The sequence below is a fragment of the Stenella coeruleoalba genome (genome assembly GCF_951394435.1).
Source record: "Stenella coeruleoalba genome assembly, chromosome: 6".
In the NCBI taxonomy this organism is placed as follows: domain Eukaryota; kingdom Metazoa; phylum Chordata; class Mammalia; order Artiodactyla; family Delphinidae; genus Stenella; species Stenella coeruleoalba.
In genome coordinates, this window is record NC_137151.1 from 120,649,396 (window position 1) to 120,677,092 (window position 27,697).

At 60.2% G+C, this 27,697-nt stretch overlaps 4 protein-coding genes across 9 annotated transcripts in view; all 4 read left to right on the forward strand.

Annotated features, from left to right (window-relative positions):
• Positions 1 to 578: 578 nt before the first annotated feature.
• On the forward strand, positions 579 to 5,784 carry PRSS56 (serine protease 56; the record flags this gene model as incomplete). The annotated part of the gene is made up of 11 exons (XM_079924376.1): positions 579 to 678; positions 1,323 to 1,425; positions 2,021 to 2,681; positions 2,769 to 2,928; positions 3,170 to 3,312; positions 3,559 to 3,721; positions 3,919 to 4,095; positions 4,181 to 4,345; positions 4,425 to 4,487; positions 4,866 to 4,972; positions 5,322 to 5,784. 11 exons carry the CDS (start codon positions 579 to 581, stop codon positions 5,517 to 5,519), a joined length of 2,040 nt encoding a protein of 679 aa, XP_079780502.1. The 3' UTR covers positions 5,520 to 5,784.
• A 541-nt stretch (positions 5,785 to 6,325) lies between these two features.
• Positions 6,326 to 12,836, forward strand: CHRND (cholinergic receptor nicotinic delta subunit; the record flags this gene model as incomplete). Of its 3 annotated transcripts, none has more annotated exons than XM_079924451.1 (12): positions 6,326 to 6,377; positions 6,607 to 6,761; positions 7,174 to 7,218; positions 7,622 to 7,731; positions 7,899 to 8,054; positions 8,271 to 8,380; positions 9,177 to 9,377; positions 10,446 to 10,557; positions 10,636 to 10,750; positions 11,561 to 11,765; positions 11,855 to 11,973; positions 12,654 to 12,836. In XM_079924451.1, the coding sequence occupies 12 exons, from the start codon at positions 6,326 to 6,328 to the stop codon at positions 12,834 to 12,836; spliced, it is 1,563 nt and encodes a 520-aa protein (XP_079780577.1). The 3 variants fall into 3 exon arrangements, with proteins under 3 accessions (XP_079780577.1, XP_079780578.1, XP_079780579.1); XM_079924452.1 differs by having other exon boundaries at positions 6,616 to 6,761; XM_079924453.1 differs by lacking the exon at positions 7,174 to 7,218 and having other exon boundaries at positions 6,616 to 6,761.
• Positions 12,837 to 17,607: 4,771 nt separating this feature from the next.
• Positions 17,608 to 23,486, forward strand: CHRNG (cholinergic receptor nicotinic gamma subunit; the record flags this gene model as incomplete). 2 transcript variants are annotated; one of them, XM_079924098.1, is made up of 12 exons in its annotated part: positions 17,608 to 17,662; positions 17,860 to 17,999; positions 18,211 to 18,255; positions 18,426 to 18,535; positions 19,071 to 19,226; positions 19,996 to 20,093; positions 20,419 to 20,619; positions 20,795 to 20,909; positions 21,127 to 21,241; positions 21,971 to 22,187; positions 22,397 to 22,530; positions 22,814 to 23,486. In XM_079924098.1, the coding sequence occupies 12 exons, from the start codon at positions 17,608 to 17,610 to the stop codon at positions 22,985 to 22,987; spliced, it is 1,560 nt and encodes a 519-aa protein (XP_079780224.1). In that variant the 3' UTR covers positions 22,988 to 23,486. The 2 variants fall into 2 exon arrangements, with proteins under 2 accessions (XP_079780224.1, XP_079780225.1); XM_079924099.1 differs by lacking the exon at positions 19,071 to 19,226.
• Positions 23,487 to 24,784: 1,298 nt separating this feature from the next.
• Positions 24,785 to 27,697, forward strand: part of EIF4E2 (eukaryotic translation initiation factor 4E family member 2) — a 30,201-nt gene continuing 27,288 nt past the window's right edge. The window contains exon 1 of one of the 3 annotated variants that reach the window (XM_079923600.1): positions 24,785 to 24,983. In XM_079923600.1, the coding sequence (XP_079779726.1) occupies positions 24,964 to 24,983 (20 nt within the window). In that variant the 5' untranslated portion in view covers positions 24,785 to 24,963. The remainder of the gene's footprint in view (positions 24,984 to 27,697) is intronic. The other 2 variants (XM_079923601.1, XM_079923599.1) reach the window with 2 other exon arrangements.

The window sequence follows — 27,697 nt, forward strand, 5'->3', positions numbered from 1 at the left end:
AGACACCCCCTGTCTCCTCTCTCCAGGAGCGTCTGCCCCCAGCATAACTGTAAACTCCTCGGGGAATAGGGGCAGATGGGAATCCCGCCCCCCGCCCGTCCCCCCCAGCTCTGAGCCCTGGAGACAGGGCCAGCCCCTGCCCACCAGCCCCCCTCTGCCTGGCCCCCAGCCCAACCGTCAGCTCTTCTGGCCTGTCCAGGCCCCTTTGATGGAGCCGCAGAAACAAGGGCTCCTTTGACAGAAGGGGGGCCTCAGAGCCCGGATGATGAGACTTCAAAGGTGAGGGTCGAGCCCACTATCCCGTTCCCTCCCCCCACCCTGGCCCTCCTCCCGTGTCCCCCCCCAGTCTGTCCTCTATATAGCCCCCCAAGCCCCATTTCCCCTGTGGGCTCCTGGGAGTTAAGGGCCAGGTGAGGAACAGACCAAGGGAAGCCAGTCATTTTGATGTAAAAGAATAGAATCAGATGATTTGAGGAACAAGAACTCAGCGCCCAGGGGCAGGCGCCAAAGGATAACGCCTGGAGGGTGAACCCCGAGGGGGAAAGAGCACGGGCCCGCTTGCCGGGGCCCCGGCCACCATGCTGCTGGCTTTGCTGCTGCTCCTGCTGCCCCTCCCAGACCCGCGGTCTGCCCACGGGCACCCACTGTACACGCGCGTGCCCCCCAGCACCCTGCAAGGTGAGCCCAGGCTGCTCTGAGGGAGAGGCCGAGGTGGGAGGAGCACAGAGCAAGTGGGTCTCGGGCAGGGGGACGTGAGCTTGCCCTCCCAACTCACAAGGACCTTTGGCCCTTTCTGCCCACCCTGCTGGGAGAAGGGGCCAGGCACTGAGACACAGGTGGGAGAAGAAAGGGGAGGACGAGGGTGGAAGGGGAAGGGGAGCCGGCAGGCACTGCCCAAAGGCATGCTTTCCAGAAGGTTCTGGGTTTAGCAGGGAGGAAGGGGCCCAGGGGGGCATCACCTTGGCTATCTGGACCCCAAGGTGGGCAACTCGGCCATGGTTATTTTGTGTCAGTAAGCCTGAGTTCTGTAATATCTATACCTTTGGGGTGCTGTTTTTCAAGGTTTCTAAGGAAAAGCTGTTTGCAAAGATTCCAGCCCAGCTCAGCTGAAATTACAGAGATACCTCGGGCTGAGAATCTGAGACCGTCCGCTCTGTGTGCCGGGGCCTGGGACCGTGGGGCTCTCTGACCTCCCCATTCTGTCCCAGGGCTCCTGGAGCCCAACCTGCTTCCCCACCGGGTCCCCCAAGGCAGGGCACAGGGCTGGGGCGAGGCGGAGGAGCTCTTCCCCCACGGTGCATGACTTGTGCCCCATGTCCTAGCAGCTCTGTCAGCCCAGGGGACGAAAGTGTTGCAGGCTGCCCAGAGGAGCGCCCAGTGGGCAGTAAACCGGGTGGTGATGGAGATCCAGCACAGGCTGCATGAGTGCCGAAGTTGTGCCAATCACACCCCTCCATGCCCGGGTGAGCTGGCGCTGACTACCCTGGGCCCGTTCTCCTGTCCACCCCGCCCCCTCCCTTCAGACTTGACCCCTCTTGGGGACAGAGACTGGGTGAGGCTGCAACCAAGATGACGCTCAGGAAGGTCTCCTCGAGTGGAAAGGGCACACCAGGCACGGGCACAGCGTGTGCAAAGGCAGGAGGGCAGGAACAAATAAGTCTGGGCTTACTTGCTGAGCAGTGAGAAGTTTATGGCAGCTGAAACAGACCCTGAGTGCTACCGGGCAGGGTAAGGGGGGTGGGTATGTGTGCAGGGGGTGCCGGGTGAGGTGGCCGGAGGGCTCGGGCCCAGCCTGGGCTGGAGAAGAGTGGAAGGCCGTCCGTGAGGCTCAGGGGTCTGTTTCTCAGCAGCACCTGGGCGTCCCGGGCCTCGAGCCCCCCTCCTCCAGGATCCACCTGAGCCAGGTGAGGCTGAAAAGGCTCGAGGCGGGCAGGGCTGAGAGCAGGGTGGACCCTGGAGGGGTCTCAGTGGTGAGGATGAGCGGGACTCGTCCCTCCTGACGCCGCTTTGGCCTTTGTAGGGCCGTGTGGCGAGAGGCGCCCCGGCGCTGTCAACGTGACGCGGGCGCACGGCCGCATTGTGGGGGGCAGCGCGGCACCGCCCGGGGCCTGGCCCTGGCTGGTGAGGCTGCAACTCGGCGGGCAGCCTCTGTGCGGCGGCGTCCTGGTGGCGGCGTCCTGGGTGCTCACGGCGGCGCACTGCTTCGCGGGGTACGTCGGGCCTCAGGCCCCTGCCCAGACCGGATCCCCAGTGCGGGGTCCAGCTCTTCCGGGGTCGGCTGGCGGGCACCAAGCGCGAGGACCGGTCTCTGCTGCCCCCTGGCGGCGGCCGTCCCCTTTCCCACCTCAAGGCGCCCAGGCCGCCCAGCCAGGGCGCGGATTCTCCGGGGACTCACCGTCCTGGGCCTTCTCCCCACTCGGCGTCGCGGCTTCTCCCGGGCCCGCCCTCCCTGCCCCCAGGCGGAGAAACAGCCCGGCGCGCGGGCTCGCTGGGTGGTGCCTGTGGGCGGAGGGCAGGGTCTCCACCCCTGGAGACCTCTCTGCATCCTTGTGCTGCGTGTCTCCCGCCGCTCGCCCCGCAGCGCCCCGAACGAGCTTCTGTGGACGGTGACGCTGGCCGAGGGGCCCCGGGGGGAGCAGGCGGAGGAGGTGCCGGTGAACCGCATCTTGCCCCACCCCAAGGTGAGAGGGCAGCCCCCAGGCCCTCAGAGTTGGGAACAGCACCCCACCCCCACCCGCGCTGACGCTGCGCCGCCACCCCCTCCCCAGTTTGACCCTCGGACCTTCCACAACGACCTGGCCCTGGTGCAGCTGTGGACGCCGGTGAGCCCGACAGGGGCGGCGCGCCCCGTGTGCCTGCCCCAAGAGCCCCAGGAGCCCCCCGCAGGCACCGCCTGCGCCATCGCGGGCTGGGGTGCCCTCTTCGAAGGTACTAGGCAGGGCAGGGCCTGGGTGAGCCGCGCGTGTGCGTGGGAAGATTGGGGGGCTGGGGTGATGGAGTTTGGGAAGGCTGGGATGTAAGAATTCTGACCTACACCCAGCTGTCTTCACAAAATGCTGCCCATCTCGCAAAGGGGGGGGGGAGTCAAGGAGGGCAGTGGGGGGAGGGAGACCTTCGAAGCAGGACCCCTGCCCTCCAGGCCTGAGCCCCTTCCACTGCTTCCCTGTAGATGGGCCTGAGGCTGAGGCGGTGAGGGAAGCCCGTGTACCCCTGCTCAGCGCCGACACCTGCAGAAGGGCCCTGGGGCCAGGGCTGCGCCCCAGCAGCATGCTCTGTGCCGGCTACCTGGCTGGCGGCATTGACTCGTGCCAGGTATGAGCCCCGACCGATCGGAGGATAGTAGTGGGCCACTCCTCAGGGGCGGGACGGCCTCCTTTCCTTCTACAATCAGGCTGTCACTCAACTTCTCTGAGCCTCTATATCCTCATCTCTAAAATGGGTCCAAGAGTGGTAACCCCAGTAGAGCTCAGAGCTGCTTTACCCTGCCAGCCATAAGGCTGTCATTGAGGGTGACATGGATCGATGCAGTGCCCTCTCTCTTGGCTCGGATCCTCGCAGGGTGACTCTGGAGGCCCCCTGACCTGTTCTGAGCCTGGCCCCCGCCCCAGGGAGGTCCTGTACGGAGTGACCTCCTGGGGGGATGGATGCGGGGAGCCAGGGAAGCCTGGGGTCTACACCCGTGTGGCTGTGTTCAAGGACTGGCTCCAGGAGCAGATGAGCGGTGAGCGCCCCGTCCCTATTCCCCCCTCCCCAGAGTGCCCGGCAAACTGCCCTGGGACGAGCGCCTTTCCACCCTGCCCGCTCCCAGCCTCCCGCGTCGGGAAAGCCTATTCTCCTCCCGCGGAGGGCTTTGGGGGCTATAGGACCTGAAGAGGGGAAGCGGGGGTGGAGTAGGCTAGCCCCTGACGCCCCTCGCAGCCGCCCCCTTCAGCCGCGAGCCCAGCTGCAGGGAGCTTCTGGCTTGGGACCCGTCGGAGGAGCCGCTGGCAGACGCCGCCCCGCCCTGTGCCTTCTACGCCCACCTGTGCCCGGGGCCCGCGGGCGCCTGTGCGCGCCTGGCGCACCAGCAGTGCCTGCAGCGCCGGCGGCGATGTGGTCAGTCCCGTTCCTGGGGCTGGGCCGGGGACCCGAGGGTCTGGCCCACGTCTGACAGCCGCTCGGACCCTTGTCGCGCCCGCAGAGTTGCGCTCGCTGGCGCACACCCTACTGGAGCTACTGCGGGGCGCCCAGGAGCTGTTCGGCCCGCGCCCGGGGGCGCGGCCCCTGGCCCCGGCCCTGGCTCGGCCCGCTCCGTCGCTCCGGGATCCTCCCAGGCACCTCTCCCGCGAGCAGCGGCTGCACTCAGGTAACCCAAGCGCTCGCAGCCCAGCCCCCGCCCCACCCCAGCGCGGCCGAGGCGTTCCCCTAACCCTGCAGCTCCCCAGGATCGCGGGCGGCAGGCACTGGGTTCCCGAAGCGGAGGTCGGAGCAGCGCGGGGAAGCGAACGGTAATGACGTCCCCTGCCGGCGGTCTCCAGTGGAGTAGGCCAAGGGTGGGCCGAGGCCCGCAGGGGATTCTCCCGGGGTCTGCAGCTGGGAAGCAGTTTCACCCCGCGGGCAGACCCGGTCTCCCCCTCCCTGGCAGCAGGGCGGATGATTCTTTGGGGGAACTTGTGAGTTTGGGCCCTCATCAGTGTCAACAGATGCTGGGCTTTGTGCTATCATTTAACCTCTCTGAGCCTCGGCTGCCCCTCGGCTGCCCCATCTGTAGCAGGAGGAGAAATCTGCCCACTGGGAGGTGTCCAGAGGCACTGGTGGGAACACCACCCCGGTTCCATGCTAGTGTCAGTCCCCTCGTATTCCCAAAGTCTCTCCCCTTCCTGCAGGCTGCCCTGGGCTGGAGCCCCTGTGGCAGAAGTTGGCTGCCCTCCAGGGCACCCATGCCTGGATCTTACAGGTCCCCACTGAGCGCCTGGCCATGGACTTTCACGAGGTGGGTTCCTGGGCCTCCCAGACTCCTTCGCAGTGGCCGTGGAAGGCCTGATGGGGAGGGAGACAGGAAAGACCCTCCCCCAGCAGCCTGGGGTGGAGGTAGTGGGTGGTGCCCAAGGGGAAGGGGATGGGGAGGGTGGCTGTGTGTGAGCTGGGTGCTAGCTGGGTGTGAAGGAGTTGGGGGAGGTGTGAGTGAAGGAGCTTGGGGGGTGTCCACGTGAGCAGAAAGTGTGCAGGACTGGGGGAGGGGGCTGGGGAAGGGCTGGGTCTGAGTGAGAGTTTCTGGGGGCGAGGAGGAAGGGGACCAAGAGGGGGGTTGTGGGCCCCTGAGTTGTCTCCTCCCTCTGCAGGTCCTGGCAGACCTGGGTTCCAAGACACTGACCGGGCTCTTCCGAGCCTGGGTTTGGGCAGGCCTGGGGGGCCGGCACGTGGTCTTCGGCGGCCTGGTGGGTCTGGAGCCAGCCACGCTGGCACAAAGCCTTCCCCGGTTGCTGGTGCAGGCCCTACAGGCCTTCCGCTTGGCAGCCCTGGCGGAGGCAGAGCCCTAGGGACCCCGGATGGCTTCAAGGCAGGGCCGAGGGCTGGGGAGGAAGGGGCACCGCCCACTCAGCCCTCAGGTTCCCCCAGCCAGGTGGCCCTGAGCCGTGTCTCCACCCGCAGCCCCTGGTCAGGACTACTGCTCCCAGGGCCTGCAGAGGGTCCAGGGAACATGATGACAAACTGTCATGGCCAGAGTTGGGTGTGGGCGGGGGCGTGGGAGGAAGGGGTCCTGGGCCCAACGTACCTTCCCAGATGTACCATCGGAAGATCACAACTGCTTTAATAAACGTTATTTATGATCTACGGAGACCACTCCAGAGCTTTCTTAGGATGGGACTGGGGTGGGTGGACATGGAATCTTTGGGGTTAGGGCCCAGCCTCCGGAAGCAGTTAGTTGACAGAGGTCACAAAGACACTGGAGAGGGGCTCCAGAGCCCCCCATCTCAGCATATCGGTCTACCTCCCAAGAAATGGCAGCCACCCTGCTGTCCATGGCTGACCAGTGCCGCCCCCGATGTCCCGCCTCTCCACCCGGCCCCCACCCTCATCACTAGCGGTGGGGAGGCCCAGCCTGGGATCTTCGCCTCGTGTCCTTGGGCTCCTGCTCAGCTGGCCAGTCCCTGTCCCCACGCCCGCATCACCTGCCCCAGTTTCTCCAGCCTGCCACAGAGCCTCGAGGTGTCAGATTGCGCTTCCGGCGGCCTCTTCCCTTGGCGCCGCACCCCACCCTGCACCTGTCCCCTCGGCCACCCGCCCGCATTCCCCAGCCCTGCCGACAGGAGGGGCCGACCCAAGACCCAGTCAGAGGAACAGGATGCAGGGGCCCGTGTTAACGCTGGGGCTGCTGGCTGCCCTGGTCGTGTGTGGTAAGAGTGACCATCACCCCTCCCTGGAGGGTCCCCCAGGACCCCTACCCAGGTCCCCCACGGCATGCTCCCCTCCCGTCCCCTCCTACGTGGGGCTCCCTCTCCCAGCGTCAGGCCCATCTCCCCACTTCCCACTGCCATTCCTCCCTGGAAGGGCCACCGCCCCGGGGCCCGCTCCACGCCCAGCAGGACCTCAGGGCGGCGTCCCTCCCGGGCCCCTGTCCCCGACCCTCCCCAGGCAGCTGGGGCCTGAACGAGGAGGAGCGGCTGATCCGGCACCTGTTTGAGGAGAAGCATTACAACAAAGAGCTGCGGCCCGCGGCGCACAAAGAGGAGACCGTGGGGGTCACCCTGGCCCTCACCCTCTCCAACCTAATCTCCCTGGTGAGTGGCTCCTCCCGGCTGGGCTGGGGAACGGTGGCAGGGATAGCTTCCTGGAGGCCTGGCTGTCTCCTGGCCTGGGATGGCCGTGGAGGAAGGCCCAGGCCCCATCCCGGCCTCTGGTAGCTCCTCTCCCTGGGAAACGTGCTCGGGGCCTCTCCGTGCCTCTGCATGCTGCCCACAGGCCTTGGGCCGAGGACGCCCCTTTCCCTCCAGCTTCAGTTCTGGGTGCCCCCGTTGCGTACCCATGACACACGTGAGAGGCCATATGCCCACCCAGCTTCCTGGTCCATCCATCCACTCCTGACTGCTGGGGGCAGGCCATTGCCGTGGTTTCCCCTGGGTGGCAGCCGAGAGTAGGTGCCTGGTGAAAGGGTGCAGGCCCCGGGGGGACAGTCCTCCTGTTTGATTACAGAAAGAAGTTGAAGAGACTCTCACCACTAACGTGTGGATTGAGCACGTAAGGAGAACACCCCGCACAGAGCTGGGGGTGGGGAGGGTGCAGGGCCCAGGTTCGCCTGTGCTCGCTTCTGCTTGGGGACCCCCAGCCTGCCTCAGACGCTGTCCTCCGGGAGGGACTGGCTCCTGCCTACAGACGAACCCCAGGCCCGACCCCCTTCCCGTCAGCTGGTGCTGCCACCAGCCCAGACAGAGCCTTCTGTGGGTTGGGGTCGTCACCTAGGGAAGATCGTCACAGTACCTTGATGTTATTAGAAGACACTGTCTGCTACCCAGCCTCTTTTGTCCCAGCCCCAGCCCCTGTCCAGTCTTCTGCCAGGGAAGTGGTTGCTCGGGGAGCGGGGGGAATGGGGGAGCCCGGACAACAGCAGAGCCCACTGCTGACATTTCTTCTGGGCTTCCAGGGCTGGACAGACAGCCGGCTGGAGTGGGAGGCCAAAGATTTTGGGAACATCAGCGTCCTGCGTCTGCCCTCTGACATGGTGTGGCTCCCAGAGATAGTGCTGGAGAACAAGTTGAGCTGCAGCCCTCCCTGGCTTCCCTCCGCCACTCTGCCTCCCTTCGTCTTGAGCGTCCCCCTCCAGTCCCAAGCTTCTGACTGCCCGCCCTCCTCTGCCTCCCCCAGCTCGGCCAACTCCCAGCTGGCCAGCACTCACTGTGGCCCTTGTCCGTGTCCCGCAGCAATGACGGCTCCTTCCAGATTTCCTACTCCTGCAACGTGCTCATCTACCCCTCAGGCTACGTGTACTGGCTGCCGCCCGCAATCTTCCGCTCCTCCTGCCCCGTCTCCGTCACCTACTTCCCCTTCGACTGGCAGAACTGCTCCCTCAAGTTCAGGTGCACCCACTTCTCCAGCCACCCCTCCCCCCAGGGCACCCCGCAGGGGCTGAGGGAGGTAAACACGCTCAGGCAGAGGCCCCTGCTCTGTCCCGATTTGAGCTTCCCCTCCCCACCGTGGCCCCCTCCACCCGTGAACCCCCTGTGCTAGCCTTTCCCCCATCGGCGGCACCAGCCAGCGGCTGAGGACCACCCTCTGCCCACTGCCCTCCCCAGTTCACTCAAGTACACGGCCAAGGAGATCACCCTGAGCCTGAAGCAGGACGAGGAAGACGGCCGCTACTACCCCGTGGAGTGGATCATCATCGACCCCGAGGGCTTCACAGGTGCGGGAGCCGCAGCTGCTGGGCGGGCTGGCCCCTCAGAACCCCCCCCCCCCACGGATACAGTCACACTGACATCCCCACCCCAGAGACGCACGCGTGCATACACACACCCAGGACGTGGACACACAGGGACACAGACGTGCAGACAGACACACACAGGCCAGACCCTTCCCCGTCGGAGCAGGGTCCCTGGGGATGGTGTGGCCTACAGATGAGGGGGCGGTTAGCCTTCCTGCCCCCAGAGGGCCCGGGGGATGGCTGGGGCTTTGGCTGTCGTCCTGACGGTGTTTATGTTGCCCCCTCCCAGCGCCCCCCTCCCCTGTCTGTGATCAGGCTTAGATCTTTTACTGGGCCCTACCGCTCGCCCCTGTCTGTCAGAGGAGACCCACAACCCGCTGGCCCCGAGGCTGGTACGTCACGGGGAGGAGGGTTCTTACTCTCACTGCCTTGTTATCCCCAAGCCTCCTTATTTGAACCACATATGGTCTCAGCTTCTATTTTTCCCAAGGAGAAAAAAAAAATTCGGTCCCAGAGGAAAACTTCCCCCTTGTAGAGTGAAACTTCCATCCCAACCCCCAGGGAAAGATACCCAGAAACAGAGTGTGAACCCTCGTCCGTGCCCCCACCCCACTCCCAAGCCTCGCAGGCCCCTGCCAACAGGCCTGGCTGCGGCTCTGGGCTGGCTCACTCCACCCAGCGCCCCCCCCCCACCACCCCCGACCTGCCCCCAGGCCCACCCCCCACCCCCGGCCCCCTTGCCCGGCCCGACCCCAAGGCATCCATGTGCCACCCTCAGAGAACGGGGAGTGGGAGATAGTGCACCGGCCGGCCAGGATCAACGTGGACCCCAGTGCCTCGCCGGGCAGTCCCGGCCGCCAGGCCGTCACCTTCTACCTCATCATCCGCCGCAAGCCGCTCTTCTACGTCATCAACATCCTGGTGCCCTGCGTGCTCATCTCCTTCATGATCAACCTGGTCTTCTACCTGCCGGCGGACTGTGAGCCCAGCCCCCGCCCCCTCCCCGAGGGCCCTGAGCTCGGCCACCCCCGCCCTGCCCCTCACTTCCTCCTGGGGGTCACCATCCTGGTGCTCCCCGCCCAGGGTCCAGGAACGAGGGGCACGTGGCCTGTCAGTGGCAGGGCTCGGTGACCCTGTCAGACATCCCCCAAGTGGACAGGACCCCTGGGGGTTCCATCCCTCTTGGACCTCCCCTCTGCCTCTCATGATGGGCTTCCCAAGGACCCTAGGGAGGGCTACAAAAGTGTCCCTCTGTCAGGGCAGAGATCGGGCCTGTGTGGTCACCACTGTGTGACCGTGGGCCTGGCTGTTGAGCCAATGGGTGGATAACAAGGTCTCTGGGAAGCCAGGGCATGGGGCATGCAATCTACACACAGCTGGGTTGAAAAGGACACGTGTCATCTGTGGTCACTTGGCTGTGAGCAGGGCACAGTGAGTTCCCGAGACAAATGTGACCCCGCCCCGGACCCTGACACACAGGGTAGAAACTACAAGCCTAGGAGCGCAGCCTGGGGGGCGGTGGGGCAGGGGCTGGAGTCTGGCTGCGAGGCGCATTGCAGACCGAGAAGCAGCGCTGGGGCGGGGCCGTGGACCCAAGACCAACGGGGCCAGCACCGCACAGCACGCTGAGGGGCGCAGGTGGGAAGAGCAGGGCGGTGCTGGGCTGGGGTCTCTGAGCAAAGGGCTGAGAGCAGGAATGTCATCTGGGTATGAGGATGCCCTGGGGCTTTCTGTGCGGTGGAGGGACAGGGAAGGTCTGTGATTTAACAGGGCTGAGTGGCAGGGGATTGGCTAAGGAGGAAAGCAGGGGTTCCTTGAGCTCTCACCCAGTGGCAGGCAGCGTCTGAGAATTTAACACACGCTCTCCCACTTTGGCCTCCCAGCTTTTAGTGGTTGAGGAAACTGAGGCACAGAGAGGTTAGGCTGCTTGCCCAAGGTCACCTAGCAGTAAGTGGCAGCTCCTTAGCCCTGGGCACCATGGCATTGTGAACAGTAGTGCAGGGACCACCGTGGGACCAGAGGTCACAGCTAAGGATGGGCTCCCCAGGTGGCGAGAAGACGTCAATGGCCATCTCGGTGCTCCTGGCCCAGTCTGTCTTCCTGCTGCTTATCTCCAAGAGGCTGCCAGCCACGTCCATGGCCATCCCCCTCATCGGCAAGTGAGTGCCGTCCCTGCCTGCCTCACCCCGCCACTCCTCGCCCTGGGCGGGGGCTCCAGGCTGCACCTGTGCCCACAGGTTCCTGCTCTTTGGCATGGTGCTGGTGACCATGGTCGTGGTGATCTGTGTCATCGTACTCAACATCCACTTCCGCACGCCCAGCACCCACATGCTCTCTGAGGGAGTCAAGAAGGTGAGGGCTCAGTAGCCAAAAGCTGGAGGTCGTCCACGTGCCTCTCTGCAGTGAGATGGGTGAAGCCGCAGCGGTACCCACAACAGGGGGTGCTACCCGGCAGCAAAAGTGGCCCTGCTGCTCCCCACGCCCCAGGCTAAATATTACATAAAAGAAGCCCGATGCTAAAGAGACTGCAAGATTTCCTTTCTGTGAAGTTCAAGGACAGGCCAAACCAATCTTCAGTGCTAGGAGTCAGGATGGTGGTTCCCTCTGGGTGTGGGTAGGAATTGATGGGGGTGAGGCAGGAGAGAACATTTTTGACATACAGTTCTTATCTTATCTGAGAGGTGTTTACACAGCTGAATGCATCTGTTAAAATTTCACCTAGCTACATACTTAAGGAAGGTGAGCAATGTGGGGGCAGGGTGCCCAGGAAGGGGACTGTCCTTGCCTCCTGGCCTCTGCAGGGCCACCTGGTTGTTTTGGGACAGCTGAGGATACTTTAGCAACTTTTCTGGTCTTAGCTCTGCGTTGGGGGCATTTTTCTTACTTTTTTTTTTCATATATAATTCATTTTCAACAAGTGAGTTCTTCTCTGTAATGAGAGAGTTGGAAGCAACCTAATTGTCCATCAGTAGGGGATCAGAGTTCTTCTGCTGTAATGAGAGAGTTGGAAGCAACCTAATTGTCCATCAGTAGGGCATCAGAAGAATAAATGACAGCATCAGACTGGCAAGCACTTTGCGGCAAGCCAGGAATGGAGTCACAAATGTTTGGGTGTGTGAAGGTGACCCACGTTTGTAAAATGGCCCCTCTGACCTGCCATAGCTCTTCCTGGAGACACTGCCTGAGGTCCTGCACATGTCCCGTCCGGCAGAGGATGGGCCCAGCCCTGGGACCCTGGTCCGGAGGAGCAGCTCCCTGGGCTACATCTCCAAGGCAGAGGAGTACTTCTCGCTGAAGTCCCGAAGTGACCTCATGTTTGAGAAGCAGTCAGAGCGTCATGGGCTGGCCCGGCGCCTCACCACCGCACGTGGGTCCCTAATGGCTTGGAGTTCAGCCCATCCATGGGAGATGGGGTGAGGGCAGGCCTCATGCCCACCTCTGGCCTGGTGTCCACAGGTCGGCCCCCAGTAGGCTCTGAGCAGGCCCAGCAGGAGCTCTTCAGTGAGCTGAAGCCAGCTGTGGATGGGGCCAACTTCATCGTCAACCACATGAAGGACCAGAACAATTACAATGAGGTGAGTAGCCACAGGGTTGCTGTGTACAGATGTTCAGGTAGTGCACTGATCGAACACATATCTTAAGGGGGCACAGTTCCCCTCAGAGATACCTATCGACTTAGTTGGAGTGCACAGTGGGTGCAGATTCCAGGCCTCTCGGGGAGGGGGATCCCATAGCAGTGTGCGGGGTCAGGCACACACTCAGATATACACACAGGCGCACAGCTCTGCCCTACTGGGGCCACACTCTGGACCTCCCTTAGGGTCCCTTTTTTCTCCCAGCTGCCAATCACTTTCTGTCCCTGCTCCACTCCCAGCTGGATACTCCAGACAAAGCCAGACATTTAGAAGGCGGCCCTATAGGGTTGCTCAGTACCACACAACTTTAAAAAATTCTCCCCTGACAAAGGGGCATATTTTCCTGGTTCCCATATAGGCTAGTGGCAGCACTGAGAGGCTGGGAGGGGGTCTGCGGGCCTGCTCTCTGTCTCCTGGACAGACAGAATGACCAGCCCCGCCTGTGGCTGGAGGTGGGCCTGGGCCCTTGCTGGGGACTTGGCAGCACATCCCATCTGCTGCAAGCCCGAGGCAGGCCCCACAGATACGCCGAGGCCGTGGGCCCCAGCTTGGGGTGTGAGTATGTGGTTTGAGGGCCCTTCTTACCCCACTGTCTCTGTCTCTGTCACCCTTGCCCCCAGGAGAAGGACTGCTGGAATCGGATAGCCCGCACAGTGGACCGACTCTGCCTGTTTGTGGTGACACCCATCATGGTGGTGGGCACAGCCTGGATCTTCCTGCAGGGCGCCTACAACCAGCCTCCACCTCAGCCCTTCCCTGGGGACCCCTTCTCCTACCGGGAGCAGGATAAGCGCTTCATCTAGAGTGGGCGTGCCCTCCCCGGCCTGGCCCAACAGCCAGGGGAGGCGGCTGGCCTGAAAGGGAGGTACAGGGGGTGCGGTGGATAGCTGTGTGGACAGGGGTGTCTGCGAAACAACCAGCTCTTCCTGGGCAGACCGATTCCCAGCCCTGAGACTTTGAGCCCAGTTGGTCCTGCCAGGCTGGGGCAGAGACAAGCTGAGGTCAAGGGAGGGAGGGGGAAGCCCTAATTCTCAACAGTGGTTCCTTTGCAAATAAAGCCAGGAGCCACCGGAGAAGGGCTGAGAGTGGACATCGGCTGGGGGTGGGGCAGGACGATTTGTGGGGAGGCAGAGGGCTGGCTCAGGGACCAGGGAGGATGCCACTCAGGCTGGCCTCTTGGGACCCCTCTGTGAGGGGTCAGAAAGACAGAGACATCTTCTTGCCTCCCTCTCCCTCAGGTGGGGATGGAACAGGTGGGATCCTGGGCCTTTACTTCCCAGCTCCTCCAGCCGCCTCCTTCTGCCAACTCCTTAGTCTTGGGCCTCTGAGGCCCCACCTGGAGCTGAGGTTGGGGATGCCTCTCTCTCCAGGCCCACTAGGGAAGGAGTCTTTTGGCAGGTTTGGGAGCATCAGGATTGCAGAATGGCCTTCCCCAGCCCTTTCTGCCTTGGCCACTCTGTCTGGGTCCCCCTGGGAAGCTGAGGATGGGGGTGGAAGGGTCAGGTTCAGCATCCACAGAGACTAGAGGTCAGCCTGTCAACCTCAGGTCACACGCACCATCCTAAAGCCCCAGAACTCGGCCATCCCCCCAGGCTTGTCCCCTTGAGCACCTACTCCTCTTCCCCAAAATAGGGTTACCAGACAAGACTTGGGACATACTTATACTAAAAAATGATTCATTGTTTACCTGAAATTCAAATTTAACTGGGAATCCTGTATTTTAATTGGCTAAATCTGGCAACTCCACCCCAAAGGGAGCCCCCGCCACTGCTATCCCAAAGGCCAAGGGCTGAGGTTGCAGGAGCCAGAGGATGTGGTTCTGTGTGGTAGCCCACCTCCAAGGTGGCCCCAGTGAGCCACACCTCCTGGCATTCATACCCTCCCACACGGTACCAAGATTGGTCTGTGTGACCGATAGAAGGAGGCAGAAATGACAGTGTGTCACTTCCAAGATCAGGTCGTAAAAGACATTGCAGCCACCCTCTTTCTCTCTCTCTTGCTCTCCCTCCCTCGTTCATTCTTAGTTGGCTCTCTGACTTTGGGGAAGCCAGGGGCATGATGCGCAGCCCTGTGGAGAGGTCCAGATGGCAAGTAACTGAGGCCTCCAGCCAACAGCCCTGTGAGTGACCTTGGAAATGGATCCTCCAGCTGAAGTGGCTCCTTCAGCCACAGTGGAGCCTTCAGATGAGATCACAGCCCCATAAAAGGCTCTAAGCCAGAGCCACCCAGCTAAGCTGCTCCTGGATTCCTGACCCTCAGAAACTGTGTGAGATATTAAACATTTGTCATGTTAAGAGACAAAGCTTTGGGGTGGTTTGTTACACTAGCAGTGTGACCTTGGGCGAACCACCCGTCATCTCTCAGCTTCAGTTTTCTCATCTGCAAAGTGTGGATAAGTCCAGCTCATGAGGCGTCTTGAAGATCAAATTTGCTAGTAGGAGTAAAGGTAGTTACATGTGTCCTGCAAATTGTAGGGGTGGTTATTTATCTCATTCCTCATTCGTGGGCCTCAGTCACTGAGGACAGGCCCTTAGGGCCCTCACAAGGGCCTCCTGCATCCAAGCCTGGCGTGGTGACTGACAGGGGACTGGAGCAGGTTGGAGGACCTGATTCTTCACCTCCTTGATATGCAGGCTTGAGTGTCCCAGCTGAACCCACATCCCTCAGAGGGAATCAGTGACCTCATGAGCTCAGGTATATAGAAAGCAAAATGTTTGGCCTTCCCATGGAACTGAAGAAAAGATAAACCATTTAAAACCAAAACTGACCCTACTTACTTCTGCTTTCCAATATGAACCTTCTGAAAATTCGAGGTACAAATATTTAATTTTTTCCCCTCTGAATAGTAAAACTAGCTTAGACTTACACCCTTCAGATGAGCAGGCAGTCTGGGTCTTCCCTGGAATTTTTCACCAACTCTGGGGTGTCCCTTTCTCGTGCCCAGAGACAAGAGGGCCCAGATCTGATCCCTCAACCACTGTCGTTGCTTTTCTTAGCCACATGGTGGCGCTGTTGGCAGCAGATTTTACACAGTCAAATAGTGAGGCCTCAGTGTGTCAAGCCTGCCCAGGTGGCTGTAAACCTTCCAGAGAAGACAACCCCCAATGCCCCACTAGACCAAGGGCGCCTCTTTAGCAGGTTACCAGGGTTACAGTGGGTCCCCCGACAGCACCCACTTCCCCAGCACTCCAGCCCCAGGGTGCTGTCAGGACTGGTCCACCCTATGGACCAGTGGCTGCGTGGGGCGGCTTGGTTCAGGCGGTGATGTGAGCGATGGGGGGGGATGGGAGGCGATGGGGAGCGATGGGGGGCGAGGGGGGAGCCATGGGGGGCGATGGGGGGCGATGGGGAGCGATGGGGGGCGATGGGGAACGATGGGGGGCCATGGGGAGCGATGGGGGGCCATGGGGGGCCATGGGGAGCGATGGGGGCGATGGGGAGCGATGGGGAGCGATGGGGAGTGATGGGGGCAATGGGGAGCGATGGGGAGCGATGGGGAGCGGCAGATGACGCTTCGCTCACTTGCTGCTCACCTCCTGCTGTGCAGCCTTGGTTCCTAACAGCGCGGACAGCTACCGGTCCGAGGCCCAAGGGTTGGGGGCCCCTCTCTTAATGGGTCCCATACTTCTCCCCTTAACCATTCCAAGGCTGAAACTGCCACTCCTCAGAGATGCCCCACCCCCCTGAGAACACCAAAGGGACCTCTCAGAGCAGAGAGAAGGGGAGAAAACAGGGTTAAAATGTGCATCCAGAGAGAGGTGGCACAGTTCCTACCAGAGGGAATTCAGTCTCCAGAGTCTTCCTTTTCCCTCCCAGACACGCGTAGGGAAGGGGAGAGAGAAAGTCAGAAATGTCCGGCGTCAGCTGACTACCTATGCCTGGGGTGGTGGAGGGGGAGGGCGATAGGTGGTCCATGATTTAAAGCCATTAACTATCTTGGGCAAAGAGCCATCCTGGAGGAGAGCAGAGAGGAGGAGAGATACTGCTCCGCGAAACGGGTGAGGGAATTGAGTCCAGGGGACACCAGAGGGCAAAGTGGGGAGAAGGAGACATTGGCTTCGTATACTCCAGGGAAAGTGGGCTACACAGCTAGATGCGGGGTGAGAGCGAAGTTTGGGGGGGCAGGTGCTGGGGGCGGGCTGTCCAGGAAAACTGAGTGTGGAGCCCAGAGCAGGACCGAACGCAAGGACCGAAGTAGATCAGGGAAGACAGGGGCCGCCACTGTCATCCCCCTGCCCACCCCAAAGTCCTGGAGAAGACAACAGAGACTTGTGGGCCCGCTGCAGGGACTGGGGTCTGAGCCAACCTCATTTGGATCTCCAAGGACAGGGCACGTGGGCTGACTTCTAGTTTGCTGACATGTTAAAATGCCACAGACACCATTTGCTTGCGGGGAGGGGGACACGTCCTCAAATGGTGCTTTCCCTCCAGCCCTCAGAGGCCTCCACCACCCTGTCCCACAGGATGCTGAAGGGTGGGCGGCACATATGGGAACCTGCGTTTTCCGTCTTGCCCACGTAGTGGGTCATGTTGACCTGTCTGCTTCGAATAGCTGGTCGGAAGACAGGTGGGCAGCTGACAGCAGGGCCCTCGGCCCCTAGATCAGCCTCAGCCCCACTCTTCCCCTGACCACAAACCACAGCGTGGATGGAGCTGGTTTTCTGGCCCCTCTAGGTCCCCTCATCTGACTCTACAGGGGCCAGGACCTTGATCTTGCCCGCCTGCCCCCCTCGGACTGTGAGTTCCTGTGAGCGGCTCGGGCTTATCCCTGGGTCCCCCTGGCCTAGAGCTGCCCTGCCACACACTGGGGACTCCGTAAATCTGTGGATGGCTTAATAAATACTGAGGCCCCCCTGAGGAGCCCCTATTCAGGGGCTGTCCTATTCCCTGGAGCCTGTGTTCCAAATCTTCCTCGGCTCTCCTTCCTCTAAAGCTTACCAGACCTGAATTCCATGCCTCAGAGACCAGAGAACTCTGACCTGACCCCCTCATTTGCATTAAGGTGTCATTGCCTGGGGGCCCTAGTGCATCTCTCCCATAGGCACTTGACCCTCCAGTGTCTCGGTCTAGTGGAGTGACCCATGAAGATGTCAGGGACCATGTCATAGAGAAACTCAGGAACAAAACACGCTTCCCCAACGGCCTTCACGCCTCCCCAGATCCTGACCCGCTGGAGGGGGCAGGAGGAAGCGTCCTCGGTCGGGGCCCTTCCTCAGCGCTCTGCCTTTCTCTCCCACACCCCTCTGTCCCCGGCTGCGTCCTCAGTGCCCCCGGCTGGAACACGGACGGAGGACTGGGTCGGCTGAGCCTAAGAGTGGGGATGGAGGCTGGACCGTCTCCGTTGGGACAGACAGGGCCCCTCTGTCCTCCCCAGCCCGGGTAACCTGAGCCCGGCATTGTGTCCATCCTGGAACAGCTGACAGTGCTGGGGTCAGACAGCTGGTGGGGCTGGCCTGGCTGGGCTGGCTGGGGAGGGAGTGTGGGCTGTTACATGAGACCCAGAGGCTGCATCCCTCTATCCCAGTCCTGAGGAGCTGCAGTCCCACCCCTGTCACTGCAGAGAGCTGTGGCACCATGCACGGGGGCCAGAGGCCGCTGCTCCTTCTGTCACTGTTGGCTGTCTATCTGGGTGTGGACACAGGGGGTCTGGGGCCTGGAGAGGCCAGGAGCAGGGGTCCAAGGCCTCAGGGGATGGAGGGTCTGGGTGGCTACTGGAGCCTGTCCGCCACACCCGGTTCCCTACTTCCCCATGTCACACCCTCCCGTGGCCTCCCCCTCATTCTGCCCCAAAGCCCCTGTACCCAGGCTCAGCGCTGTCTGTCGCAGGAGCCCAGGGCCGGAGCCAGGAGGAACGTCTGCTCAGAGACCTGATGCACAGCTACGTCCCCCACCTGCGGCCTGCCAAGCATGATTCAGACGTGGTCAACGTCAGCCTGAAGCTCACGCTCACCAACCTCATCTCCCTGGTGAGCACAGGCCTGTAGGACGGGGGCGGGGAGGGGATCCCACCCTGCCCCTGGGATGGGGGGAGAGGAAGGGGCTGGCGCCAGCAGCCGGGAGCAGGCAGCGCCCACCGGGGAGACCAGGGAGCTGGAAAACTCCCATGGGGCCGCCCAAGAGGCTGGGGTCTTGTAGGGACTAACACCTGGGGCTTAGCCCTCTGTTCTGTGCCCGCAGAATGAGCGAGAGGAGGCCCTCACCACCAACGTCTGGATAGAAATGGTAAGAAGCCGCCCTGCCACCCTCTTTTCCTCTAGCAGCTCCCACCCTGGGGCCCCAAGGCCCTCACAGCTGCCTGTTTCCCTCCCATCCCATCCCTGCCTCTCCTGCCCCCGCCCCCCGGGCTGGGCCCCCCTGGGGGTCGGGGGGCCTGGCAACCCCTCCCCCTGCAGCAGTGGTGTGACTACCGCCTGCGCTGGGACCCACGTGACTACGACGGCCTGTGGGTGCTGCGGGTGCCGTCCACCATGGTGTGGCGGCCGGACGTCGTGCTGGAGAACAAGTGAGGAGGCGGCGCGGGCGTGGGGGGCGGGGGCGGACAGACAGACGCAAGAGCGGGCCCAGCAGGACAAGGGTGTTCTGGGAGAAAGAGGCAGGGGAACAGAGGGTGCAGCCCGGGGACACTGCGGGCACTGGGGCGCGGGGGCTAAGGGTAGGGCCCGCGGCCAGCAGACCTGACCCCAGACCTGGCTCCACCGCCTCCGGGCTGGGCCGCCTGGGTAGGGATGAGGACAGCTCTCTCGGGGGCCCACAGGACAGGCGCAGGAAGGGCTGCCCTCCGGCTCTGGCACTCTGTGGGAGCTTAACTGCTGTCAGTTGCTGCCATGACCATTAATGAAGGGGGGAGGGGAGAGCGGCAGCGATTAGGAGCTGGGCCGAGGGAGCCTGGCGTGGGGGGGGGGGGGGAAGAGGGGCGGGGAGGGGGCCGGGGGAGGAGTGGTCCCCAGGCCAGGAGGAGAGACCGGTCAGGGGTGTGGCAGGCTGGGAAGGGTTGGTGGCCCCGGGCCCCATCCACACGTGGCCTGCCCTGTGCGCAGCGTGGACGGCGTATTCGAGGTGGCCCTCTACTGCAACGTGCTCGTGTCTCCCGACGGCTGCGTGTACTGGCTGCCGCCCGCCATCTTCCGCTCCTCCTGCCCCGTCTCTGTCACCTACTTCCCCTTCGACTGGCAGAACTGCTCCCTCATCTTCCAGTGAGGCCATTGGCTGGGGTGGGGATTTGGGGAGCCGCTCTAAGAGGGGCCCTGGTCGGGTGGGGACCCAGGGGCCTAGCTCCACCTCCCTGGGGCCTCTGCGTCTGTCTCAGGCCCAGATGCCTGAAGATGCCTGTGTCCCTCCCTGCTAAGCCTCGGTCCCCTCACTCATCCTCCTTCGCTGCCTCAGTTTCCCTGCCTGTGCCAGGAGGAGAGACATCAGTGACTGGGATGGGTGGGCGAGAAGGCACACACACGCCGACACACATGCACACCCACACTAGACCACTACGCCCTACAGCCCCACGGAGAGGACGGCGCTGTCTCAGTATCCTCGTCCATTGATGGGGGAAAGGGGGTCTGTGAGAGGGTCTCCCCGGCTTCTAGAGGAACAGTCTTCCTGAGACCCTCCTCAGTAAGCAGACCCAAGAGGTGCACACTGTGTTTCCTCTGTTCTCACCATCGGCCCCTCCTGCCCTGGAGACGGTGGGAGGGAGGAACACGGGGTGGCCCTGGGCTCTTGCCACCAGGGCAGCACACTGAGCTGCAGTCTCCTGGTCCTTCAACTCAAACTTCCCCAGACCCCAAAGAGCCTGACTCCCCGCCCCTGCCCCATCTCGTGCCAGGGTTTTGTAGAGAACTCAGAAATTCCTGGCTGCACTTTTTGAGGCAAAGCAGCCCACAGTTGCCCTCAGGTGATGGTCTATGTGACCTCATGCGTGAGTCTGCATACACTCAAGTCTATCCTCTTTCCCTCCCCATCTCCCAGGTCCCAGACCTACGGCACCAACGAGATCAATCTGCAGCTGAGCCAGGAAGATGGTCAGACCATCGAGTGGATTTTCATAGACCCCGAGGCCTTCACAGGTAACCTCCACCCAAGGCCCCTGCTGGACCTGGCTGTGCGGGCAGGGCCAGGCCGAGATCACGCCCCCTCCCGTGTAACTCAAGATGAAAACTACAGTAAACCACAAAATACATAGATTTAAAGGCCCGGCAACCTCTGATTTTCCCCATGATAATTACTCCAGTTTGGGTGGGAGGGGGATCAAGCATCCATCTCCCCACACTGTTCCCATCCCTCGATGGCGCTCCTTTGGCCACATGCTGGTTGCCCCGTAGCTGGGTCACACGGGCTGCAGGGATCTGCCCGCCCGCACTCCCTGTGCCCACCCCAGCCTGCTGCCTGCAGAAAATGGAGAGTGGGCCATCCGGCACCGGCCAGCCAGGATGCTGCGGGATGAGGCGGCACCAGCCGAGGAGGCCGGCCACCAGAAGGTCGTCTTCTACCTGCTCATCCAGCGCAAGCCCCTCTTCTACGTCATCAACATCATTGCGCCCTGTGTACTCATCTCCTCTGTGGCCATCCTCATCTACTTCCTTCCTGCCAAGGGTACCTAGCGCCTGTGGGAGGGGAGCCACGGCCCCGGCCGGCGGCACAAGGGGTAGCTGGAAGGGCAGAATGGCAGCATGACCTGGGACCAGCGACATGGACTCCTTGTGGGGAGGGGGGTGCCCCACGGTGGGGAGGTTGAAATCCGCTCTGAAGGCCTCTTGGTCATGGGCAGCGGGTGGTCAGAAGTGTACCGTCGCCATCAACGTGCTCCTGGCCCAGACTGTCTTCCTCTTCCTTGTGGCCAAGAAGGTGCCCGAGACCTCCCAGGCGGTGCCACTCATCAGCAAGTAAGGCCGGTCCTCATGCCTGTGCCCACCTCCTCCCCTCCCTTCTCAGGAACACAGGGTACTGCCCTCCTGCCACCCCCACCCCCATCATCCTCAGTGCCAGCCCATCACCCCAAGGGATCTGGGGGAATCAGCCACTGCGGGTGGGGATGTTGTCTGGGGTGGAGTGTTGAAGGGCCAGCCCCGCCTCCTGCCTGCCCCCCCGCCACCCCGGCAGGTACCTGACCTTCCTCCTGGTGGTGACCATCCTGATTGTTGTGAATGCTGTGGTCGTGCTCAACGTGTCTCTGCGGTCCCCACACACACACTCCATGGCTCGAGGGGTCCGCAAGGCAAGCTCCCCGCCCCCGCCCCCTCCAGCATCCTCCTGCCCTTTCCGCTTACACGCACCTTCCCCTGCACTCCTGTCTCTGGGCATATTCCTCACCTGCCGCATTCAGCAGCTAACCTGCCCCACGTGCATCTAGAAGCACGTGCCCAAATGGATCAATAATAACACCAAGCGCTTACTATGTGGCAGGTGTATTACATATACTAACTTACTTAATCTTCATAAATCCCCTATGAAGTGGGTATTAGTATCATCTCCAGTTTACACATGAGGAAACTGAATCACAGAAAGGTTAAATAGCTTACTTGAGGTCGCATGGCTAGAAAGTGGAGGAAGCAGGATTCGGTCCAGGCAGGCTGGCTCCAGTGCCCGTGTGATCTGCAGCCCACCTGCAGCAGTCAGCTGGGACCCTTGTTACAAATGCAGATTCCCAACCTACCCCAGGCATCCTGGGCCAGGGGTGGGGCCCAGGAACCTGTGTCTCCAACAAGTGCCCTGGTGATTCTGATGTGCACAAAAGTTTGGGGGCCCAGGTTCAGTGTCTGGCGTGGAACAGGTAAGCTGTACCGGGGCCAAGCCACTGCCCCTGAAGTGCAGCCTCTGGGCCCCCAGCGCATGAGCCCTTCGTGCCAACCATCACCTTCTGTTCCGAAGCCAAGCCTGGCCACCCAATCACCCAGGAAGGTCTGCTGGCCGCTAAGCTAAGCCACCCATGACATCCCCTCTTCAGGTGTTCCTGCGGCTCCTGCCCCAGCTGTTGCGGATGCACGTTCGCCCGCTGGCCCCAGCGGCTGTGCAGGACGCCCGGCCCCGGCTACGGAATGGCTCCTCCATGCGGTGGTCAATCACAGCCGGGGAGGAGGTGGCCCTCCGCCTGCCCCGCAGTGAACTCCTCTTCCGGCAGCACCAGAGCAATGGGCTAGTAAGGGCAGCGCTGGAGAAGCTAGGTGAGACAGGGGGTGTGACACTGGGGACACTCCTGCCCAGGGACATCAGACACGAAGGGTCTGTTGGCCAAGGTGCCTGGCACAGCAGATGAGTGCTGGGCAAGTGTCCAGGCTGGGGGGAGAGGGGCTGGGGTCTCTAAGGAGAGGCCACTTTCTCAGACTGTTTCTCCTCCATTCTACTCCCAAACCTTTCTCTCTCTCTTCCACAGAGAAAGGCCCGGAGTCAGGGCAGAGCCAGGAGTGGTGTGGCAGCCTGAGGCAGGCCGCCCCAGCCATCCAGGCCTGCGTGGAAGCCTGCAACCTCATTGCCTGTGCCCGGTACCAGCAGAGGCACTTTGACAGTGTAAGCCAGTCGGGGGTGGGGCTGGGGTTTGAGTACCTGGTGAGGGACTTGGACCTGAGATGGGGCAGGATGAGTGGTGTGGCCATGGTAGGGCAATAGGATGGAGAAAGTGGAACTGGGAGTGGGGCCAGGGGCCCGTGGAAGAAGCCAGGTTGAGGCCTGGAAGTAGGTGAGAAGGGCTCAAGGAAATGAAGAACGGAGGCCTGCTGGATGGCCAAGGGTGGCACAGGGATCCAGCTTGGTGCCACCGCTGGTCATCTCATCCCCTGCCTCTCACCCTCAGGGGAACAAGGAGTGGTTCCTGGTGGGCCGAGTGCTGGACCGCGTCTGCTTCCTGGTCATGCTCTCGCTCTTTGTCTGTGGCACTGCTGGAATCTTCCTCATGGCCCACTACAACAGGATGCCTTCCCTGCCATTCCCTGGAGACCCCCGCTCCTACCTGCCCTCGTCCGACTGAGCCAACCAATTGCTGCTAGCCATGTGGAGTCTTATCGGCTGTGTTCTGCTGCTGAGGTCATGAGTATGCTCTTTGGGAAGTACCCTTCGGGGCCATGTGAGCCAACCGTTCCTGAGAAAAGCTGGGGAAATAAAAAGACAGAGCTGGAGCCCTGGAGTGGCTGCGGATGGGATGCTGGCAGAGTGTGTTAGTGGGGTCAGCATCTACATGGCACTGGCTTGCTATTCCTGGCAATCCCCTCACTTGAGCAAAGTGTTATCAACTCCCATCATTTCTGAAGCCCTAAGGACTCTGTTTTATCTTATCCCCAACTAGGCAAGGTCCTATCCCTCCAGGCCTGGGCCTCCCTTCCCTTTTACAAGTTCCCTGCAGGCTCCTAAAGGAGGGAAGTCAAGAGAGAAGTGAAGCGTAGCAGCCAATGCTCTAGCGAAAGAAGGGGAGCAGAGCCCACTCCAGCTGGCATCTGCCTACTTTCTTGGGGCTGTACGCACCCAATACTCATGTGCACCAGTGACCTTTCTATTCAGATGCATTTTTTTGCCATCGATCACCAAACATTTTATGAGTTTTATTACCTTTTTTCATTATTAAGAGCTCCTCACAGCATTATGGATAAGCAAGAATCACTATTCCCCCATGTTTAGGATGGGCAAATTGGGGCCTAGAGTAAGAGGGGCGTCCCAGAACAATGATGGCTAAATAAGGGTTGGAGTCCACAATTCCCAACACTGACCCAATCTTAGACACTCTAAGAAAGTTCTATGGCCTGGAAAACGGATGCCTCTTCCTTCTCTTCTCAAAGGCCAGGGAATTTGCACTGGTTTCAAGGAAGAGCGAGGCAGGGAGGCAGGGAGGCTGGGAGGAGACCCTGACCAGGCTCCCTTTGCCCCACTTAGGAGACGAGGGCCGGGGTCTTCCAGGGGTGGGGGTGGGGCGGGGAGTAAGGCCATGCTTTGAGAGTGTAACTGGGGCCTGAGTTTTGTTGGTGACAAGACAACTTGGGCAAGTCATTTGTGCTCCCTGAGCCTGTTTCCTCATCTGTAAGTATGGGCACAGATATCGGTACCTACCTCCCCTCATCACAGGATCAAAGGTGCGGGTGAAAGTGATTAAAAAATGTTCAAGTGTCACATAAAGACCTGACAATGGGACATTGTTGCGGGGGAGAGGACCTCCCCCAAGTACAGGGTTGCTGGCTTTGGGGATCAGTCACCAGCAGGTTCATTTCATTTATTCCACTGTGTGTGTGTGTGTGTGTGTGTGTGTGTGTGTGTGTGTGGTGCCCGCGCTGCTGTGTATTTGGAGTGTCAGGCAATTTAATGACAGTGGGATCATTTCTGGTTCCTGTAAGCCTCTCTACTAGCTTAGTCACCTGGAGTGAGTCTCTCAATCTGACTGCCTCAGAAGGCAGAGATCAGCTCTGTAGCTCCTGGCACAAGTAAGCAAAGATTAACAATAGCCACCACTTATGAAAGGTTACTGTGTCTAGCGCCTGAAACTGATTATCTCGTTCAATCCACACGGCAACCTGAAGAGGCGGGTGCTACAGTATAGTATGGCCAGTACCAAAGAAGAAAGAGCCTCAGGGAGCTTAAGAGAGAGTCCAGGACCGTGCAGCCCCACCGGGGTCGGAGTCGGGAGCCGTGAATCCAGAGTCTGCGCCGTCAGCTACTCGGAGCTGTCTTTCTCGGAGCCAGCCGCGGGAGGGGGTCAGCACGCGCTCCCCTGGGCAGGGCGGGCGGGCGGCGGGCAAGAACAGGGACAGAGCCGAGGCCCGCAGCCCGCGTGGCCACCGAACCTGAGCAGCTCAGCGCAACCGCCCGACTACTGCGTCCTGGCGTACCCGCCCCCTTCCCGGCCAGCTCGCCGACGTTCCGCTGCGCCCCGCGCAACCGGAAGTGGTCGGACCCTAGGCGGAAGGACCTGGCGGAGCGGAAGTCACTCCGTGAGGCAGTGGTGACGGCGGCGGCGAGAGGATGAACAACAAGTTCGACGCGTGAGTGGCGCGTGGCCGCCTCCCGAGGCCCCTTCCCCCAACCGTTCCTCGCGTCCGCCCCCGCCGGGACCGCCGGCGGCGCAAACTGCGGCACCGGCCTTCCTTCCTGGTTAGGGCTGCGGGCCGGCCGGGCCTGGGCGGCCGGCGGGAAGGAGGGGTTTGGGGAGGAGGGATGCAGGGGTCTCAGGGACCCCAGGGTCATATGGACCCAAAGCGAAGTGCGGGGTCTGGGCGGGAGGAGGTGGCCGTGCCGCCTGGAAGGAGATTTTCGGACACCCTGCCGGGCGGGTGCGGGTTGCCAGCTGCGTGGAGGGGCGGAGACCGGAGGTTTAGGTGTTTCCGCAGCCTGGCTGCTCTGCTTCTGCGCCCAGCTTTTCTCACACACTCCCTCTGGCCTAGGCAGGTCATCTCTCCAGAGTCTCAGTTTTCTCATTCGCAAGGTGCGGACGGTAACAGAGCCCATGTCGTAGAGTTGCGAAGATGCAATGAGGTAACGTGGCTGCAGCGCTCAGCGCAGTGGCTGTTCAGTTACGGAATTCTCATCTTCCCGAGACTCCTTCCTGCTTCCGTTCTCTTCCCCCTCCTTTTCCCTTCTTCCAACACACTCTCCAAGAGCTGCTCAGTTTCTTGCCCAACGGGTATACTTGTTATTGCCTCCTCCTGCAGTTCTGTATGTACCCTATCTGTTTGATTTCTAGTTCCAGCATCAAACAGTTGGGAGGTGCAGAAAGGAAATACAAAGTATTTTTGCATATTTCCCTGCAGCGATTGTATCTGGAGGTAGATTATGTTTTGGCTTTCTTTTAGTAGTCCAGTAAATCTGTCTTCTTTTCCGAAGACCTAGATTTCCAGTCTCAGACCCACCAGTTACCAGTTATTTGACATTAGAAAAGTTACGCAGTCTCTGAGCCTCTGTTACCCAAACCGCATTAGTTGTTAGTGCTCTGCTGCCTTAGTGAGTGTGATAAGGATCAAATCACATTCGGCGATGCTTAAAGGTACTTTAAGATATAAAGTATCTTTTTAAGATACAAAGTACTACATTTAAGATATAAATGTAAAGTGGAATTACTATTAGTTTAGGTTGTGACCCACTGTTGCCCATGGGAAATTGGAGTTTTTCCAGTACCTTGAGTGCTGGTATGCAAATTCCAAGGTCCTGGACTCCCGCACTCCTGGCAGCTCCTCAGGAATGCTTCCTGGTTGCTGAGAGGGCTCTGCTACTTGAAAAAAGTCTTTGGGAGTTTGCTCCCGCCCCCCACCCCCCGCCCAGTCGTAAGCCCTGCAACTCCTAACTTAAGATCTAAGTCCTGCCTCAGAGGAACTTTCTGCCAACCCTGTACCTCCTTCTCCGCCGAACTGAAGAAATCAAAATTTCACTTTAAGGAGGTACTTCATGCGTAATCTGGCCCAGCCCTACCCAGATCATTTGGAGGTTCGCAGTAGCTAATTTAAACGTGGCAGTAATGGCTTCCACGGGCATTTCGCTATTTTTCACATATTATTTCTACTAATTCTAACAACCCTGTAAGGGGGTCATGTTACCTCCTTTTACAGATAAGGAAAATGAGACTCTGAGATTAAATAACTTGCCCACAGCAACGGGAAGGGCCATATGGTGAGATTCGAACCCGGGTTTGTTGTTTAACATTTGTTCAAGCACATCTTGACGTAAATTAACCTGGGCCATTTTTAATTAGTTCTAATTGTTAACTATTCATTATACTGAACATCTGTCTTCTAGCTATGCAGGAAAAAAACAAAGCTGTCTTTCATTCGAAATTAGCAATTGAAGACAGCACTCCAGCCCTTAGTTTTGTTTTTGTTGCCTTTGTTTTTCATGCAAAAAAGTGTGCAGTTTTTAGACCACGGCTGCATGTTTGGTCTCTGCATTCTTCACCACATGGCTTCTAAGGACATGTTCCAGTTTGCCAGAGTCCTAAAAGTCCAGTGCCTGGAGTTGAGTGCTGTAGTCTAATCTGACGGGCTCAGATTAAAGAGGAGCTCTAGTCTCCTTTTCTGTGTGGCCTTCTATGGACCTAAACTAATAGCCGCCACCCCACCCCCGCATCAAGTCATTAGCTACCATTGCCATTGATCCTATTCATATGTAAAAGCCTAAGATGCTTTCACTATACTTCAGTCCCTACGGTGTTGAGCTTGGTTTTCAAATCTAGATGCCATATTTGATTTTGTCCCTATTCTTTTTTCTTAGCCTTGGCCCATTCTTAATTATTGTCCGAACCACTTATTCGACATTCATCCTAGTCTGCCTCGTATTGCTTTGATCTTAGAAATCCATTCATTAAACGTGTTTGCTTTCTGCCACTGCCTGATGCTGGACATGTGAGGATGAATTAGACCAAGTTCCTACCGCAGTGAATCATCTAGTTAGAGTATGAGGATATACCTGGGCAGAAGCTTGGTGAGCTAATTAGGTGCCACTCAGCCTGGACATCTTCAGATGCTAATTGCCTGCCTAAGTGTATTGAGCAGTGATTTTTCTGTCTGGATTGTATCTTTGCTTCACATCCAGCTTCAGGCTGGTAAGAGTAGCCTCCAGAAGACAGGGTGCAAATGCCTTGCCTTAAGTGTAGGCTCAGAGAGCAGAGTGGTTGCTTAGCTCCACCCTCAAGAAATGACAGCATAAGATGAAGGTCCATTAGGGTTTCCATTTACTATCTTAGAAGGGAGTCAGGAGGTGGGGTCCAGGG